At 43.9% G+C, this 18,287-nt stretch overlaps 2 protein-coding genes across 4 annotated transcripts in view; one reads left to right on the forward strand and one right to left on the reverse strand.

Annotated features, from left to right (window-relative positions):
• Positions 1 to 9,043: 9,043 nt before the first annotated feature.
• MRPL57 (mitochondrial ribosomal protein L57) lies at positions 9,044 to 9,547 on the reverse strand. Its single transcript, XM_010336187.3, has one exon. It carries the CDS (start codon positions 9,545 to 9,547, stop codon positions 9,239 to 9,241), a length of 309 nt encoding a protein of 102 aa, XP_010334489.1. The 3' UTR covers positions 9,044 to 9,238.
• Positions 9,548 to 9,551: 4 nt separating this feature from the next.
• Positions 9,552 to 18,287, forward strand: part of SKA3 (spindle and kinetochore associated complex subunit 3) — a 30,013-nt gene continuing 21,277 nt past the window's right edge. The window contains exons 1-3 of one of the 3 annotated variants that reach the window (XM_074387932.1): positions 9,552 to 10,064; positions 14,463 to 14,524; positions 14,635 to 14,800. In XM_074387932.1, the coding sequence (XP_074244033.1) occupies positions 9,710 to 10,064; positions 14,463 to 14,524; positions 14,635 to 14,800 (583 nt within the window). In that variant the 5' untranslated portion in view covers positions 9,552 to 9,709. The remainder of the gene's footprint in view (positions 10,065 to 14,462; positions 14,525 to 14,634; positions 14,801 to 18,287) is intronic. The other 2 variants (XM_074387933.1, XM_039473374.2) reach the window with 2 other exon arrangements.

The following is an 18,287-nucleotide window of genomic DNA, read 5'->3' on the forward strand; positions in this document are numbered from 1 at the left end:
TTACTTAGCTGAACTGATTTGTATGTATTAATGGCCATTCTAGCAAGGGCCTGCAAGTGGTGTGGGAAATCAGAGAAAGGCTGCCTCTTTGGTATCTCAACTGCTACTGATTCTTGCTATCAACTATTTGGGAAGAAAAAATCAAAATGAAGCCCTGTCAAATCTTTGTAAGTACTATCTTGGTCCTTCAAACACTTGAACATTTGTGATGACGTTTAAGAAAAATAAAGTTGAAGTTCAGGTCTTGCCATTGCCATTAAAAACAAATGAGACAGGAGACTTGGTTTACCTGGGAACAAATTTACTTGAATATTCAATACCTAAAGCTATGCCAAACCAAAGAGCAGCTGCAGTACATTAGTTTATTTTAAATGAACAAGTTTACAAAGTTTATTTTCATTTTTACATAAGGATGCTTTTTAAAAAACTTTTTACATATTAGTGGTTATGATCCAATGTGTCATGAGTGAATTTAACTGTAAGGTGGTTTAAATCAAATATGCAATGTTTACTTGAATTCTATTTCTGTTAGAAAGCAGATTTTGACTATGTTTACTGGACTGTTTAAAGATTATCAGGCATGTGAGATCTCCTTTCAGTTATCTTTAAAGCAGATGTATATTAAGAACTTAGATTTAGGATCTTCATATTCTGGGCATTGAATAGGCTGTAACTTACAAATAAGTTTTGCTTACCTTTTGTTCTAGGGATTAGCACTGCTATCAGTGGAAAGTATTTTTAACTAATCTCTTATTAAGAAAGTCATATTTTTGCATTTCAGCCAAAACAAAGACCGTATCTAATAATCTGTTAGAAACAGATATGTCTGAAATCCATGTTTCATATGATCTAAACTATATTTTCTGATTTAAATTAAAAATGTAATATAGATTCAGAAAGGTTCATATTTTTCTAATGACTTCATTCTATATTATTTTGTTGGGTTACATAAAGAAGCAAGGAATTGTACTTGTATTAAAAGATGAAGAAAGCGATTGGGTATATTTGTACATGAGTGCAAATGAGTCTATGTCGGTTTAAAAGAAAAGATGGACACTATTTTAAAGTGAGCTTTAATAGGCTTTTATATAAACAAATTTGAAGTACAGTTTGGTTGTGTTTACCTAACAAGTATCATAAGCCTTGTATTTGTTCTCATTTGTATAATCATAGCCCATGATTTAAAGTTGACGCTTAGCTTTGTCTTTTGGATGGCCTAACCTACCTTAACATGTATGCAGAACATTTTAAAACTTTTTTTTCAAAAATCATAATTACTTTATTAATAAACAGAGAAGGTATTGTATTGGAAGTGTTTTCTTTGTTATAAAGTGGTATTTACCAAATACGAGAATAACTAATATTTTTATCAACTTGAAAATCTGGTAAAATAGTGCTTAGAGAAAGAGATTGGCTAACAGTTTGGGGAAACCACCTCTAAGATAGGTATTATTTCAGTGGAACAAAATTGTAGTTTACTTAGGTTTATTCAAAACCTAGAGTTTAACTTAGTTTTTTACTGAACATAATTTAATTTCAGAAGTCATTTAGGATTTTGAGCACCTTCAAATCACTGTAAGTTCAATTGTGATTGTTAAAATGCTGAATAATTAATAGACTTTATCATGTAGAATTCTTTTATGGACATCTGTGTCCCAGTGCCCTTCCAAAGAGGCCAAGTTCTGTTATTGAAGCCATTTAAAATTTTGTGTCGCTGTATTTATAAAAATCGAAGTATCTCCATGAGAAAGGAAAGATCTAGAAGACAGGTAAAAATATCAAATTGCAGGCCGGACATGGTGGCTCATGCCTGTAATCCCAGCATTTTGGGAAGCCAAGGTAGGCATCAAGAGTTCAAGACCGGCCGGGCGCGGAGGCTCAAGCCTGTAATCCCAGCACCGGGAGGCCGAGGCGGGTGGATCACGAGGTCAAGAGATCGAGACCAACCTGGTCAACATGGTAAAACCCCGTCTCTACTAAAAAATACAAAAAATTAGCTGGGCCTGGTGGCACGTGCCTGTAATCCCGCTACTCAGGAGGCTGAGGCAGGAGAATTTCCTGAACCCAGGAGGCGGAGGTTGCAGTGAGCCGAGATCGCGCCATTGCACTCCAGCCTGGGTAACGAGCGAAACTCCGTCTCAAAAAAAAAAGTTCGAGACCAGCCTGGCCAGCATGGTGAAACCCCGTCTCTACTGAAAATACAAAAATTATCTTGGTGTGGTGATGAGCGCCTGTATCCCAGCTACTTGGGAGCCAGAGGCAGTAGAACCACTTGAACCCAGGAGGCAGAGGTTGCTGTGAGCCAAGATCCCGCGATTGCACTCCAGCCAGGGCGACAGAGTAAGACTCCGTCTCAAAAAAAAAAAAAAAAAATCGCAGAAATTTACATTCTGCATATAATATTCCACCTACTTAAGGGGATGGGTGAATGGTGGAAATAGAGCCACAGTCACCCCACCTTTGCAGGCAATGGCCCCATGTGGGACACAGGCATTGGGGGTGGATGGGGACCCGGGGACCCCATCCACTGAAATGGCAAGAAGGCAGCTGGGTGGCCAGTGAGAGAAACCAAGACCACAACAGCCTCTGGGTGTTCTTGGTAGAGGAGTGAGAAATGATGGCTTATGGTTTGTCTCATTTGGCCATCAGAAGTGACAACCCTCTATTTTGAAAGATTTACCAACTATGTTGTGTATAATATGGACCAGCTGCTATAAGCTTTTACTGCAACCTTCTGAAATAAACTTGAATTCTTTGCAACGTGTGGCCTTTCTAGATGTGGAGAAGTTGTCAACGATGCTAAAAGTAAAATGAGAAAAACTTTATTTTCTTTTTTTTTTTTTGAGACGGAGTTTCGCTCTTGTTACCCAGGCTGGAGTGCAATGGTGCGATCTCTGCTCACCACAACCTCCGCCTCCTGGTTTCAGGCAATTCTCCTGCCTCAGCCTCCTGAGTAGCTGGGATTACAGGCACGCACCACCATGCCCAGCTAATTTTTTGTATTTTCAGTAGAGACGGGGTTTCACCATGTTGACCAGGATGGTCTTGATCTCTTGACCTTGTGATCCACCCGCCTCAGCCTCCCAAAGTGCTGGGATTACAGGCGTGAGCCACCGCGCCCGGCCTAAAAACTTTATTTTCTAACTCTTTTGTTAAAATTCACTGGAAAGGAACACTGCCTTCTGGAAATCACTTAAGGGAATGCAACTTTTACAGCATTTCTTGGACTCATGCCCTCGATCTTTCACGAGTTGAAGGAAGTGCAGAAGGCAGTGTAGGAGGGAAAAGGTTCCCACCAGAACGTGCATTTAGAACCATTGTTTCACATAGGTGCTATTACTCAGCACTCCTGTGGATATAATTATAAACTTATACCTGTATTTAGCTTTTCTACATGTTTAGATATGCCCACCACATGTTAAAAATAGATGCGAAGTAGTCAATATTTTCAGTAGAGTCATCTCTTGGTATCCATGGGGATACTGAGGTCTGCTTGGGTATCCTTGGATTTTGATATCTGTGGGGATTGATTGGTCCAGGACCTCCCACAGATAACAAAATCCACAGATGCTCAAGTCCCTGATATAAAATGGCCTAGTATCAGGCACAGTGGGTCATACCTGTAAACCTAACACTTTTGGAGGCCGAAACAGGTGAACCACTTGAGCTCAGGAGTTCAAGATAAGCCTGGGAAACATGGCAAAACCCTGCCTCTACAAAAAAAAAAAAAAAAAAAAAAAAAAATTAGCCATGTGGGGTGGTGGACGCCTGTAGTCCCAACCATTCAGGAGACTGAGATGGGAGAATAAATTGAACCTGGGTGGCTGAGGCTGCAGTGAGCAGTGATGTAACTACTACACTCCAGCCTGGGTAATGGAGCCAAGATCCTGTGAAGAAATAAAGTGGCCTAGTATTTACGTGTGACCTATGCATATCCGCCCATATACTTTAAGTCACCTCTAGATGACTTATAATACCTAATAATATAGTGCAAATGATATTAATACATATAGAAGTTATATCGTATTTTTATTTGTGTTTTTTATTATACTGTTATTTGGGTGGGGGGTTCCCTGAGCATTTTTGAGCCATGGTTGGCTGAATAGGCAGATGCAGAACCCATGGGTATGGAGGGTTGCCTTAGAAAACTTGTCTCCCTGGCCAGGTGTGGTGGCTCACGCCTGTAATCCCAGCACTTTGGGAGGCCAAGGTGGGCAGCTCACAAGGTCAAGAGCTTGAGAACAGCCTGGCCAATATGGTGAAACCCCATCTCTACTAAAAATACAAAAATTAGCAGGGCGTGGTGGCGGGCGCCTGTATTCCCAGCTACTTGGGAGGCTGAGGCAGAAGAATCACTTGAACCTGGTAGGAAGAAGTTGCAGTGAGCCAAGATCGTGCCACTGCACTCCAGCCTGGGCAACAGAGTGAGGTTTCCAAAAAAAAAAAAAAAAAAAAAAGATTGTTTCCCTAATAGAAATGCTAAATTATCTACAGCCCTACCACCCTAAACATGCCCAGAAGCTAAGCAGGGTCATGCCTGGTTAGTACTTAGATGGGAGAATGTTAAACCACTGAAAAATACATTTATCTGTACTTTTCCCTGAGTAGTTGGAGAGAGAAGGGAATTTTTTTTTCTTTTTTTTTTCCTGGCAACTTTCATTTAAAGAGAAAAGGGAATTATGCACATTTATTTAATGTTGATATATATATTCTAATTTCATATGACATTTAATGTGCTGCATACATAGGATATATAAAACTATGTGTTCTGGGCCAGGCGCGGTGGCTCAAGCCTGTAATCCCAGCACTTTGGGAGGCCGAGGCGGGTGGATCACGAGGTCAAGAGATCGAGACCATCCTGGTCAACATGGTGAAACCCCGTCGCTACTAAAAATACAAAACATTAGCTGGGCATGGTGGCTCATGCCTGTAACCCCAGCTACTCAGGAGGCTGAGGCAGGAGAATTGCTTAAACCCAGGAGGCGGAGGTTGCGGTGAGCCGAGATCGCGCCATTGCACTCCAGCCTGGGTAACAAGAGCGAAACTCCGTCTCAAAAAAAAAAAAAAAAAACTATGTGTTCTGGCCGGGCGCGGTGGCTCAAGCCTGTAATCCCAGCATTTTGGGAGGCCGAGGCGGGTGGATCACAAGGTCAAGAGATCGAGACCATCTTGGTCAACATGGTGAAACCCCGTCTCTACTAAAAATACAAAAAAAATAGCTGGGCATGGTGGTGCGTGCCTGTAATCCCAGCTACTCAGGAGGCTGAGGCAGGAGAATTGCCTGAACCCAGGAGGCGGAGGTTGCGGTGAGCCGAGATCGCGCCATTGCACTCCAGCCTGGGTAACAAGAGCGAAACTCCGTCTCAAAAAAAAAAAAAAAAAAAAAAAAACTATGTGTTCTAATTTCATATGACAAATACTGAGTTAGTAAATACATTTTAGGACACTTGGTTAAATTCAGAAGAAAGTCTTTGTTTTGTTTTTTTGAGACAGTTGTGCTCTTGTCACCTAGGCTGGAGTGCACTGGTGTGATCTCAGCTCACTGCCACCTTCATCTCCCAGGTTCAAGTGATTCTCCTGCCTCAGCCTCCCAAGTAGCTGGAATTACAGGTGTCCACCACCACACCCAGCTCATTTTTGTATTTTGCTAGAGTCAGGGTTTTGCCATGTTGGCCAGGCTGGTGTCAGTCAAACTCTTGACCTCAGGTGATCCACCTGCTTTGGCCTCCCAAAGTGCTGGGATTACAGGCATGAGCCACCACATCCAGTCAGAATTTTTTTTTTTTTTTTTTAACTAGAGACAGGGTTTCACTATGTTGGCCAGGCTGGTCTCGAGCTCCTAACCTCAGGTGATCCACCTGCCTCAGCGTCCCAAAGTGCTGGGATTACAGGCATGAGCCACTGAGCCTGGCCAGAAAATCTTTTAAGCATTGCTTTTTAAAATTTTTTTATATAAACACAAAAATTAGCTGGGTGTGGTGGCACACGCCTGTAGTCCCAGCTACCCGGAAGGCTGAGGCAGGAGAATCGCTTGAACCCAGGAGGCAGAGGTTGCAGTGAGCTGAGATTGCACCATTGTATTCTAGCCTAGCAACAGAGCAAGACTCTGTCTCAAAAACAAATAATAAATAATTTCAACTTACTTGAGAACAGGCTACGAGAGTGGCTAATTTTTGTATTTTTCTGGCAGAGATGGAATTTCACCAGATTGCCCAGGCTGATCTTGAACTCCTGGGCTCAAGTGATCTGCCCGTGTTAGCCTCCCAAAGTGCTGGGATTACAGGCATGAGCCACTGTGCCCAGCCTTCACCTTTTTTTTTTTTTAATAGAGACGAGGTTTCACCGTATTGGTCAGGCTGGTCTCAAACTTCTGACCTCAGGTGATCCACCCACCTCGGCCTCCCAAAGTGGTGGGATTACAGTGTGAGCCACCATGCCCAGCTTTTTAAAAATTTATGTATGTATTTTATTTTTATAGCGTTAACTTGTATTTTAGATTGCAGATGAACGTGCAGATTCATTGCATAGGTACATTGCACGGTGGGGGGGTTTGGGGTCGTTGAATCCATTGCCCAGGTAGTGAGCATAGTACCTGATAGTTAACCCTTCCGCTAGCAACAGTCCCCCGTGTCTGCTGCTACTGTTGCCATCTTTATGTCCATGTTTACCCAATAAACACTGCTTCTTAAATTTTTTATTTTAATTTTTAAATTAATTATTTATTCATTGAGATGGAGTTTCGCTCTTGTTACCCAGGCTGGAGTGCAATGGCGCGATCTTGGCTCACCGCAACCTCCGCCTCCTGGGCTCAGGCAATTCTCCTGCCTCAGCCTCCTGAGTAGCTGGGATTACAGGCACGTGCCACCATGCCCAGCTAATTTTTGTATTTTTAGTAGAGACGGGGTTTCACCATGTTGACCAGGATGGTCTTGATCTCTTGACCTTGTGATTCAACCGCCTCGGCCTCCGAAAGTGCTGGGATTACAGGCGTGAGCCACCGCGCGCTGTCGCTTTTTTTATTTTTTTGAAAGAGGTCTCATTCTGGTGCCCAGGCTGGAGAACATGGCTCACTGCAATCTCAACCTCCTGGGCTCAAGCAGTCCTCCCACTTCAGCTTTCTGTGTAGCTAGGACCACAGATGCACACAACCATGCCCAGCATTTTTTTTTTTTTTTCTTTCTGTAGAGTCGGGGTCTCACGTTGTTGCCCAGGCTGGTCTTGAAGTCCTGAGCTCAAGCAATCCTCCCACCTTGGCCTTCCAAAGTGCTGGAATTACAGGTGTGAACCACCATGCCCAGCCCCAAACATTGCTTCTAGAAATGAAATTCCTAATCCACCTCTGTAGTGTAACATACCTGTACTTTGGCCATTGAATAAACTGGGGAAAAGAAGAGTTATGAACCAAAATGTCCATATTCATATATGGCCATTATCCCCAATGTGCACTTACTCTACAAACAGCTGTGTGTAGAGTGGATATTTTAGGTCCATATTTTCTTTTTTTTTTTTTTGAGACGGAGTTTCGCTCTTGTTACCCAGGCTGGAGTGCAATGGCACGATCTTGGCTCACCGCAACCTCCCCCTCCCGGGTTCAGGCAATTCTCCTGCCTCAGCCTCCTGAGTAGCTGGGATTACAGGCACGTGCCACCATGCCCAGCTAATTTTTTGTATTTTTAGTAGAGACGGGGTTTCGCCATGTTGACCAGGATGGTCTCGATCTCTCGACCTCGTGATCCACCCGCCTCGGCCTCCCAAAGTGCTGGGATTACAAGCTTGAGCCACCGCGCCCGGCCAGGTCCATATTTTAATATCTAGTCCTAGGTACTTTGAAGTGAAGATGTTTGTTACAAATTTTTGTTTTTTTCTTGAGACGGAGTCTTGCTCTGTCGCCAGGCTGGAGTGCAGTGGTGCAATCTCAGCTCACTGCAGCCTCCACCTCCTGGGTTCAAGCGATTCTCCTGCCTCACCCTCCTGAGTAGCAAGGATTACAGGCACCTGCCACCACACCCAGCTAATTTTGTATTTTTTAGTAGAGAAGGGGTTTTACCATGTTGGCTGGGTGGGTCTTAACTCCTGGCCTCCCAAAGTGCTGGGATTACAGGCGTGAGCCACCCCACCCAGCCATATTATTATTATTTCAGAAGCAGGGGCTAGCTATGCTGCCCAAGCTGGACTCAAGCAATCTTCTAGAATATCTGGGACTACATGCAGGCACCACAGCACCCTTCCAAAAATCTAAAAAATACATCCTGTAGAGGCCACGGGAGGGACAGTGGGGGAGGTATAATGTGGGGAAAAATGCCAGATATAGGTGACGGGGTGGGGGTAATGGAGGGAGCAAATCACCTTGCCACGTATGCACCTAAGCAACAATCCTGCATGATCTGCACATGTACCCCAGAACCTAAAGTACAATAAAAAAAAAATACATCCTGTAACAGTTCTGATAAATATCTTTTACCTTGTCTAATTTTTCTTGAGATGGAGTCTCTCAGGCTGGAATGCAGTGGCATGATCTCAGCTCACTGCAACCTCCGCCTCACTGCAACCTCGGCCTCTGGGGTTCAGGCAATCCTCCCACCTCAGCCTCCCAAGTAGCTGGGATTACAAGCCTGCACCACCATGCCCAGCTAATTTTTTTTTGTATTAGCAGAGACAGGGTTTTACCATGTTGACCAGTCTGGTCTTGAACTCCTGACCTCAAGTGATCCGCCCAAGTGCTGGGATTACAGGTATGAGCCACCACACCTGGCCTCTTTTACTTCATTCCTATGTCCACTTTTAGTAGTAAAATCCCAGAAGAGAATGTTGTTTTTAGGAGTATGTTTAACTAAAAAACTCCTGTTTCCTTTTACTTTTGGGCGATTCTTGACAGGAGGTAAGCAAACGAATGTTGCATGGTAAAGCCCCCCTGAAGTATCTCATACCTAAGCAAAGACCTCACATCATACTCTGTGGCTTTATTGCAGCTCATTCAAAACATCATCTGTGACTGCGGAAATCCCTATTGTCCTATCAGTCTAAAGAAACGACAGGACAGCGATGAGACTTCCAAGATACTCTAAGTTTAATCTTAGAGCCCCAGATAGTTCACATGCAGACTCCTCATGTTTGTTTGTTTTAAGAAAGACTGGTCCAAAGGCTCACATTTTCACAGCAGCTACAGTTTTTCAGTTCCAGGAACAGGTCAGGATGGGCGGCCCCGTGATCCGTAAAATCCAAGGGTGCCGGCTCCGAGTTAGGACCATTTCTTGGTGACGTTGAGATGGTCGAGCTGGTCCACAATGAATCTATGTGGGGGGAACTTGGAAGTGGCGGCGGCCTTTATGGCCTCGAAGGCCTCCTTCCTGCGCACCGCGGCGTGGCCGCGCTCCTGCTCCCGGGTCATGCAGGGCATGCTCAGCCAGTAGTGGTTCTCCGCTTCGATCTCCAGGCGGCGGATCATGTTCTCCTTGGCGCGCGACGACACGAACCGTGGCCGCCGGTGCTTCCCGATCCACTGACGGCCGGGAATGCGGCTGTGGCAGAGAAGCGCGGTCAGGAACATGGCGCCTGCGGAGGAGACAGACGGGCTTTACCGACGCAAACTGCGAGGCCGGGGCAGGACAGGGCAGCGGGCGCGCGCTCCGCCTCACGCCTACGGAGTTCCCGCACCGCCTCCCCTGCAGCTGAGGCCGGCAGGGGACGAAGGAGCGTGCCAGGGCACCGAATGAGCGCGGAGACTCACCAGCCGGGTAGGTCGCAAGCCCGCCTGTCCGCGGCCGCCGGCAGTGCCGGAAGCGCACCCGTCTCGCGCGGTCTTCTCCTAACTAGACGAGACTTCAGCTCTCGCGAGAGAGGACTGCGCCTGCGCAGAACCGGGGACGCGTCCGGCGCCGAGACATTCAAACTGGTGGCGGGAGGCTGTGAGGTCAGCGGCGGCGTCCGCGCACGTCTGGAGTCCTTCCCCGCTGAGCTCATCATGGACCCGATCCGGAACTTCTGCGGGAAGCTGCGGTCTCTGGCCAGCACGCTGGACTACGAGACGGCCCGGCTACAGCGAGCGCTGGACGGAGAGGAAAGCGGTGAGTGCGGCGGACGGCACGGGGTCGGTGCGTGGGGTGCGCCGCGGGAGGAGGGGCGTGGCAAGTGCGGAGGGTGTGCCCCGCGGAAACCGACTGACACTAACGGCGTGGACGGCCGCCACCGAGGCGTGGGGCGGCTGCTGCGCGTTTCAGCGCTCGGCGTCTGGCGTTAGCGTAGCTCCCGGGCCTGCCTACGGTTTGCTCCTAGGATCTCTTGTTGGTTTTCGTCCCGTGTCCAACCTCAGGGGTCTCCTGCGATGAAAGTAGCACTACTATGTTGTGAAGAGAGACAGCAGCACTTAAGAATTAGGAACCCTGCCGGGTGCGGTGGCTCAAGCCTGTAATCCCAGCACTTTGGGAGGCTGAGGCGGGTGGATCACGAGGTCAAGAGATCGAGACCATCCTGGTCAGCATGGTGAAACCCCGTCTCTACTAAAAATACAAAAAATCAGCTGGGCATGGTGGCGCGTGCCTGTAATCCCAGCTACTCAGGAGGCTGAGGCAGGAGAATTGCCTGAACCCAGGAGGCGGAGGTTGCGGTGAGCCGAGATCGCGCCATTGCACTCCAGCCTGGGTAACGAGAGCGAAACTCCGTCTCAAAAAAAAAAAAAAAAAAAAAAGAATTAGGAACCTAGGCTGACGGATCGAGTGCATAATACATATACTAATTTATACGTGATACGCTTTCGTCACATACAATATGTGTGCTTGTCAATAAAATACCATGTAAACCTAAACAACTTCCCTTAGAATCCAGCCACTTGACGTTGTTCTTTACACGATACTTTACTCATAGAGTGACATTTTTTCTCACCCAAGTGGTCCACAGTTGCAGTAAAGTCTGTTTTTTCCACTAAACCGTATTACCGACGTAAACACTAGTACCCAACAGTGCTGGGGGTTAAAAAAATACATGTATATAAATAAAGCAAAATTCACCATTCGCTTTTTTTTTGAGGTGGAGTTTTGCTCTTGTTGCCCAGCCTGGAGTGCAATGGTGCAATCTTGGCTCACTGCAACCTCCGCCTCACGGGTTCAAGCGATTATCTTGCCTCAGCCTCCCAAATAGCTGGGATTACAGACATGCACCACCACGCCCAGCTAATGTTTTGTATTTTTAGTACAGATGGGGTTTCACCATGTTGACCAGGATGGTCTCGATCTCTTGACCTCGTGATCCACCCGCCTCGGCCTCCCAAAGTGCTGGGTTACACACGTGAGCCACCGTGCTTGGCCTCTACTTTCTAACTCTATAGATTTGCCTATTCTGGACATGTCATATAAGTGGAATTGTAGAATTTGTAGTCTTGTGATTAACTTATTTCACTTAGTGTAATGTTTCGATGTTCCTCCATGTTATAACGTTCTATTGCTGAGTATATTCTATTGTATGTTTTTGTTATTCACTAGCTGATCGACATTTTGAGCTGTTTCTACTTTTTGGCTATTATGAATAATGCTGCTGAAAATATCTGTGTGTAAGTTTGTGTGTGAATGTGTTTTTAATTCTCTTGGGCATGTACTAGAGGTGGAGTTGCTGGGTCATATGGTTTAACTTTTTGAGGACTGGCCAAATTGTTTTCCAGAGTGTCTGCACTGTTTTACATTTGCACTGACAGTGAATAAGGGTTGCAGTTTCTCCCTGTCCTCACCAACATCTATTATTATCTGTCTTTTTTGATGCAGTTCTTCTAGTAGGTATGGAGTGGAATCTCATCGTAGTTTTGATTTGCATTTCCCTAATAAAAAGTGGTCAGATTTAACCGGTGGAAGGAGAAGGAGATCTTCAAAGGAGATGTGTTTTAGAAAAGAGACATATAACCCTTTTAAAAAACTACCTTTAGGCCAGGTGTGGTGGCTCACGCCTGTAATCCCAGCACTTTTCTGGGCTGAGGTGGGCAGATCCCTTAAGGCCAGAAGTTTGAGACCAGCCTCGCCAACATGGCGAAATCTCATTTCCAAAATTTGCTGGATGTGGTGGTGCACACCTGTAATCCCAGCTACTGGGGGTGGGGGTGCTGAGGCAGGAGAATCACTTGAACCTGGGAGGCTGTGGTTGCAGTGAGCTGAGATCTCTGCATTCCATCCTGGCCTACAGAGTGACACTCTGTTTCAAAAAGAAACAAAAAATAACTCCACTACTTTTAAATTAGCTGGGTGTGGTGGTTGTATGCCTGTAGTCCCCAGCTACTTGGGAGTCTGAGATGGTAGGATTGCTTGAGTCCAGAAAGTCAAGGCTGCAGTGAGCTGTGATTGCACCACTGTACTCTAGCCTGGGTGGCAGAGTGAGACCGTGTCAAAAAAAATTAAACAAAAAAAACCTACTTTTACATCATATGTAACACTAACTGATTAATAACAAAGGTGACATACAGTGGGTAAACGATGCCTTTCGGTAAGTTGTGCCAGGTCAGTTGAATATCCATACAGAACATAAGAGTGGATCTTGATTCTTACCACATGCCATATACGGAAATAAATTCCAGATAGGTATAGTTCTAAATGCAAAAGTTAAAACCATAAAGCTTTAGAAGAAAATATGAGAGAGATGTATATCTTGTCATTGGCAAAGGTTTAAAAAATAGAAACCAAAAAGTGCTTGTCATAAGGGAAAGAAATGGATAAGTAGGACTGCATTAAAATTAAACGATTCACACCTGTAATCCCAAGCACTTTGGGAGGCCAGGGCAGGTGGATCACCTGAGGTCAGGAGTTCAAGACCAGCCTGGGCAACATGGTGAAACCTCGTATCTACTAAAAATACAAAAAAAAAAAAATTAGCTGGATGTAGTAGGTGGTGCCTGTAATCTCAGCTACTTGGAGGCTGATGCAGGAGAATCGCTTGAACCCTGGAGACAAAGGTTACAGTGAGCCAAGATCATGCCACTGCACTCCAGCCCGGGCAACAGAGTGAGACTCCATTTCAGAAAAAAAAAAAAAAAGTTATCTTCAGATGGCCATTAGGAATGTGAAAATATATCAGTTTCATTAGTCATCAAGGAAATGCAAATTAAATTCCAATACAGTACAGTTGCATACCCACCAGCGTAGCTAAAATGAAAAAGAGAAAATTACCAAGTGTTTGCAAAAATGTGGAACAATTGCACTTTTTATGCACTGCCAGTTAGAATGCAAACTGTAACAGTCATGTTGGAAAACTAGCAGTATTTACTGGAGTTGAACGTATATGTAACATATAATCCAGCACTTTTTCTAGGTCTCTAACATACAGAAACATGAATACATTGGTACCAAAGACATGCTCTAGAAAGTTCAAAGCAAGAGTATTCATAATAGTTCCAAACTAGGCACAATCCAACGTGTTTCAACAATAGAATAGATAAATAAATTTGGTATCATGCAGTGGAAATACTATACAGTAATGAACGCGGATGGATTAGATTATGTATGAACTTGGAAGACTGTAACAAACAGAGCTGAGTGTAAGAAGCCAATCACAAAAGAATACATATTATAGCATGAGTCCATTAAATCACGTTCCCAAGTGGCAAAACTACTTCATGGTGTTAAAAATCAAGGTAAAGTGGCTGGTTGCACTAGCTCACGCCTCTACTCACAGCACTTTGGGAGGCAAAGGTGGGTGGATCATGAGGTCAGGAGTTTGAGACCAGCCTGGCCAATATGGTGAAACCCTGTCTCTGCTAAAAATGCAAAAATTAGCCAGGCCTAGTGGTGGGGTAGTCCCAGCTAGTTGGGAAGCTGAGGCAGGAGAATCGCCCGAACCCGGTAGGCGGAGGTTGCAGTGGGCAGAGATTACGCCATTGTATTCCAGTTTGGGCAACAAGAGTGAAACTCCATCTCAAAAAAAAAAAAAAAAAGAAAGAAAAATCAGGATAAGAGTTACCCTTAGTGGGAAGGGAGAGACTCTAAGAGGGCTTCTAGAGTTCAAATTAGGCTCTATTTCTTTAGCTGAGGGCCGGTTGGTTATGCAGGTATGATCATTTTATAAAGTTCATTAAGCTAGGATTTGTATGCTTTCAGTATATATGTTATACAGTCATGTTACTTAATTGGGATGTGTTCTGAGCAACGTTAGGCAATTTTGTTATTGTGCGAACATCATAGAGCTATGTAACACCAATGTAGATTATATGACCTACTGCATACCTAGGCTATATGGTATAGCCTATTGCTCCTAGGCTACAAACCTGTATAGCATGCGACTGTACTGAATGCTATAAGCTTATGGTAAGTATCTGAACATACAAAAAGTAAAGTAAAAAATATGGTATTATCTTATGGTACCACGATCATATTTGTGATTTGCCATTGACCAAAATGTCATTATAAGGTACATGATTGTATACTAAGTGTTCTTTTTCTTCCTCCTTTTCCTTACATTTGTTGGACTTTTTTCTTTCAATATTGCTATTGAAGACTTTGAAGATTATCCATTGAGAATTTTATATGACCTTCATTCAGAAGTTCAGACTCTAAAGGTATCAGTCCTACAATATTATCATTTTTCTGTGGCAAGTAATTTTTTTATCCTAAATAGATTTAGTCAGAAGTTACAGAAATTATAATATACTTTGTTTATTCATAAAAGGATGATGTTAATATTCTTCTTGATGAAGCAAGATTGGAAAGTCAAGAAAGCATTGATTTCATGAAGGCAACAAAAATACTAATGGAAAAAAATTCAGTGGATATTATGAAAATAAGGGAGTATTTCCAGAAGTATGGATATAGTCCACGTGTCAAGAAAAATTCAGGTTTGAATAACTTCATTTTATAGCATTTGTTTTAGTATTGAAGAAACGAGGCTGCACGATTAACTAAAAACAGTAAGCTTGGCCATGGTTTTTAGCTCTAGCTCTGTTGTTATCTGATGCTTATTTGATAAATGTTTGTTCAGCTCTCACTGTGTGGTGTGCTGGGTGCAGTGCTAATCAGGGATGTAGTGTAAAGACAGTCCTTGCTCTGTCTTCCAAAATGCAAAATGAAAACTAGCACAATGCTAGGTGAAAGTTCTTTGGCCTATTTAAATGAAAAAGTACAAGATCAATCTTCATGACTTAGGATAGGTGGTTTCTACTTAGCTCTGCCAATAAAAGCTAAGAGACTTCAAGGCATGTTATTTCATTTTTCTTATTCACAATGTTCTCTCCCTTAGAAAGATACTGGCTATAAAATTTGATGAAGTCTTTTTTTGTTTCTAAAATTTTGATGAAGTGTATCATAGTGGTTTAGAATTCGGAGCCAAAATGCCTGAGTTCAAATCTGTATTCCACCACTTAATAGCTGCATTATCGTCAAGCTGTATCTTTGTCAAGTTAGTTAACCTTGTGCCTCAGTTTCTGTAAAGTGGGAATGTTTAGTATATCTATCTCATGAGATTGTATAGGGATTAAATAAGATAAAGTTTGCTTAGAGCAGTTTCTAGCATGCCAGTCAACCAAGATTAACTGTTAACAGTTGTTACTATGCTCATACCTCTGAATGACTAACCTCAGTGTCTTCATTTCTTTTATTAAATTGAACAAGTGAGGCCAGGCATGTTGGCTCACACCTGTAATCCCAGCACTTTGGGAAGCTGAGGCGGGATGATCACGAGGTCAGGAGATCAAGACCATCCTGGCTAACACCGTGAAACCTCGTCTCTACCAAAAAAATACAAAAAATTAGCCAGGCATGGTGGCACGCACCTGTAGTCCCAGCTACTCTGGAGGCTGAGGCAGGAGAAACAATTGAACCCTAAAGGTGGAGGTTGCAGTGAGCTGAGATGGTGCCACTGCACTCTAGCCTGGGTGACAGAGCAAGACTCCATCTCAAAAAAAAAAAAAAAAAGGCCGGGCGCGGTGGCTCAAGCCTGTAATCCCAGCACTTTGGGAGGCCGAGGCGGGTGGATCACGAGGTCGAGAGATCGAGACCATCTTGGTCAACATAGTGAAACCCCGTCTCTACTAAAAATACAAAAAACTAGCTGGGCGTGGTGGCGCGTGCCTGTAATCCCAGCTACTTAGGAGGCTGAGGCAGGAGAATTGCCTGAGCCCAGGAGGCAGAGGTTGTGGTGAGCCGAGATCACGCCATTGCACTCCAGCCTGGGTAACGAGAGCGAAACTCCGTCTCAAAAAAAAAAAAAAAAAAGCTTGTATTGTAATCCCAGCACTTTGGGAGGCTGAGGTGGGCGGATCATGAGGTCAGGAGTTCGAGACCAGCCTGACCAACATGGTGAAACCCCGTCTCTACTAATAATACAAAAATTAGCCGGGTGTGGTGGTGCATGCCTATAATCCCAGCTACTCAGGAGGCTGAGGCAGGAGAACTGCTTGAACCCAGGAGGCAGAGGCAGTGAGCTGAGATCATGCCATTGTACTCTAACTTGGGCAACAGAGTGAGGTTCTGTCTTAAAAAAAAGTTTAAGCTGGGTGCGGTGGCTCGCTCCTGTAATCCTAGCACTTTGGGAGGCCGAGGTGGGTGGATCACCTGAGGTCAGGAGTTCAAGACCAGCCTGACCAACATGGTGAAACCCCATCTTATAAAAAAAAATTTTAAATAAAATAAATTGAACAAATATATATTGAAGATGTGTGTGGCAGGTAAGTAAAACAGTCCACGTGAGATGGGCACAGTGGCTCATGCCTGTTATCTGAGCATTGTGAGACACTGAGGCAGGAGGATCACTTGAGGCCAGGAGTTTGAGACCAGCCCGGGCTACATAGTGAGACTCTGCCTGTATAAATGTTTTTTTGGGTTTTTTTTTTTGTTTTGTTTTTTTGGGTTTTTTTTTTTTACAAAATTAACTGGGCCTGGTGGTGTACACTTGGAGTCCTAGCTATTTTGGAAGCTGAGACAGAAAGGATACCTTAAGCCCAGGAGTTCAAGGCTGCAGTGAGCTACTATCACACCACTGAACTCCAGCCCACATGAAAGAGTGAGACCCTATCTCAATAAATAAGTAAAATACATACCTACATACCTACATACAAACAACCCACACCACCACTACCCCCTACATGGTCTCATAGAATTCAGTTGATTTTGGTGTGAAAGAGCCACAGATTCAAGTACTCGCGCCACCAGTTATTAAATGTGTGACCTTGAGTAATTTCTCTAAGTTGCTTTTTCCTCACTTATAAGATGGGGATGATAATATCTCCCTGAGGAATAGTGATAATGATGATTTATTAATCACATAAATGATAGCCCTGTAATAAATACATCAGTAGGTTTTTGGCAACTCTTGTACCATTTCTCAAAATTTACAGAAAGCATAATGCCAAAACAACTCAATCAGAAGCTATTCCAAGGACCAAAAACTATGAAATCAAAGTATAACGCTTAAGAGATTTAAACTCAAGACTTTTAAAACAAAACAAACAAGAAAGTAACCAGCCGGGTGCAGTGGCTCAGGCCTGTAACCACAGCAAGTACTGGGAGGCCAAGGTGGGCGGATCACCTGAGATCAGGAGTTTGAAACCATCCTGGCCAGCATGGTGAAAATACATGCTGTCACTACTAAAAATACAAAAATTAGCTAGGTATGATGGTGCATGCCTGTAATCCCAGCTACTTGGGAGGCACAGACAGGAGAATCGCTTGAACCCGGAGGCAGAGGTTGTGGTGAGCCAAGATTCCATTACTGCACTCCAGCCTAGGTGACAGAGCACAACTCCATCTCAAAAAAAAAAAAAAAAAAAAAGTAACAGCCTATTAGTGGTTGGGAAACTGTATATCTTTGAAATGTTCTCCTATTATTTTTCTCAACTAGGTGTTTGATATAGGTGTTCCAGACTGACTTAGGATAAAAACTTATCTTTGTATAAGAGTCTTTGCTTTTGCTTTTTAGCTTAGGCATCTGCAAGTTATAAATCTAAAATAATATTATACTTGGTGTTAAATCTAGAACACAGTTGATTCCATACTGTCATTCAATTTTAAAATATAGTTTCAGGCCAGGTACAGTGGCCCATGCCTGTAATTCCAACACTTTGGGAGGCCCAGGCGAACAGATCACTTGAGCCTAGGAGTTCAAGACTAGCCTGGGCAACATGGTGAAACTCTATTTCTACAAAAAGTACAAAAAAATTAATTAGCTGCCTGGGAGGCTCAGGTAGGAGGATCATGTGATCCCAGTGTTGTGGGTGTGACTACTTGGGGCTAGTGTAAAGGAATTTACCAAGACAGTTGTAGGTAGAGAAAGGCAGATTTATTAGAGAACATATGGAAATACATTGCAAGGTTGCAATGGGCAGTACA

The sequence above is a fragment of the Saimiri boliviensis genome, chromosome 16, assembly GCF_048565385.1.
Source record: "Saimiri boliviensis isolate mSaiBol1 chromosome 16, mSaiBol1.pri, whole genome shotgun sequence".
Taxonomy (NCBI): domain Eukaryota; kingdom Metazoa; phylum Chordata; class Mammalia; order Primates; family Cebidae; genus Saimiri; species Saimiri boliviensis.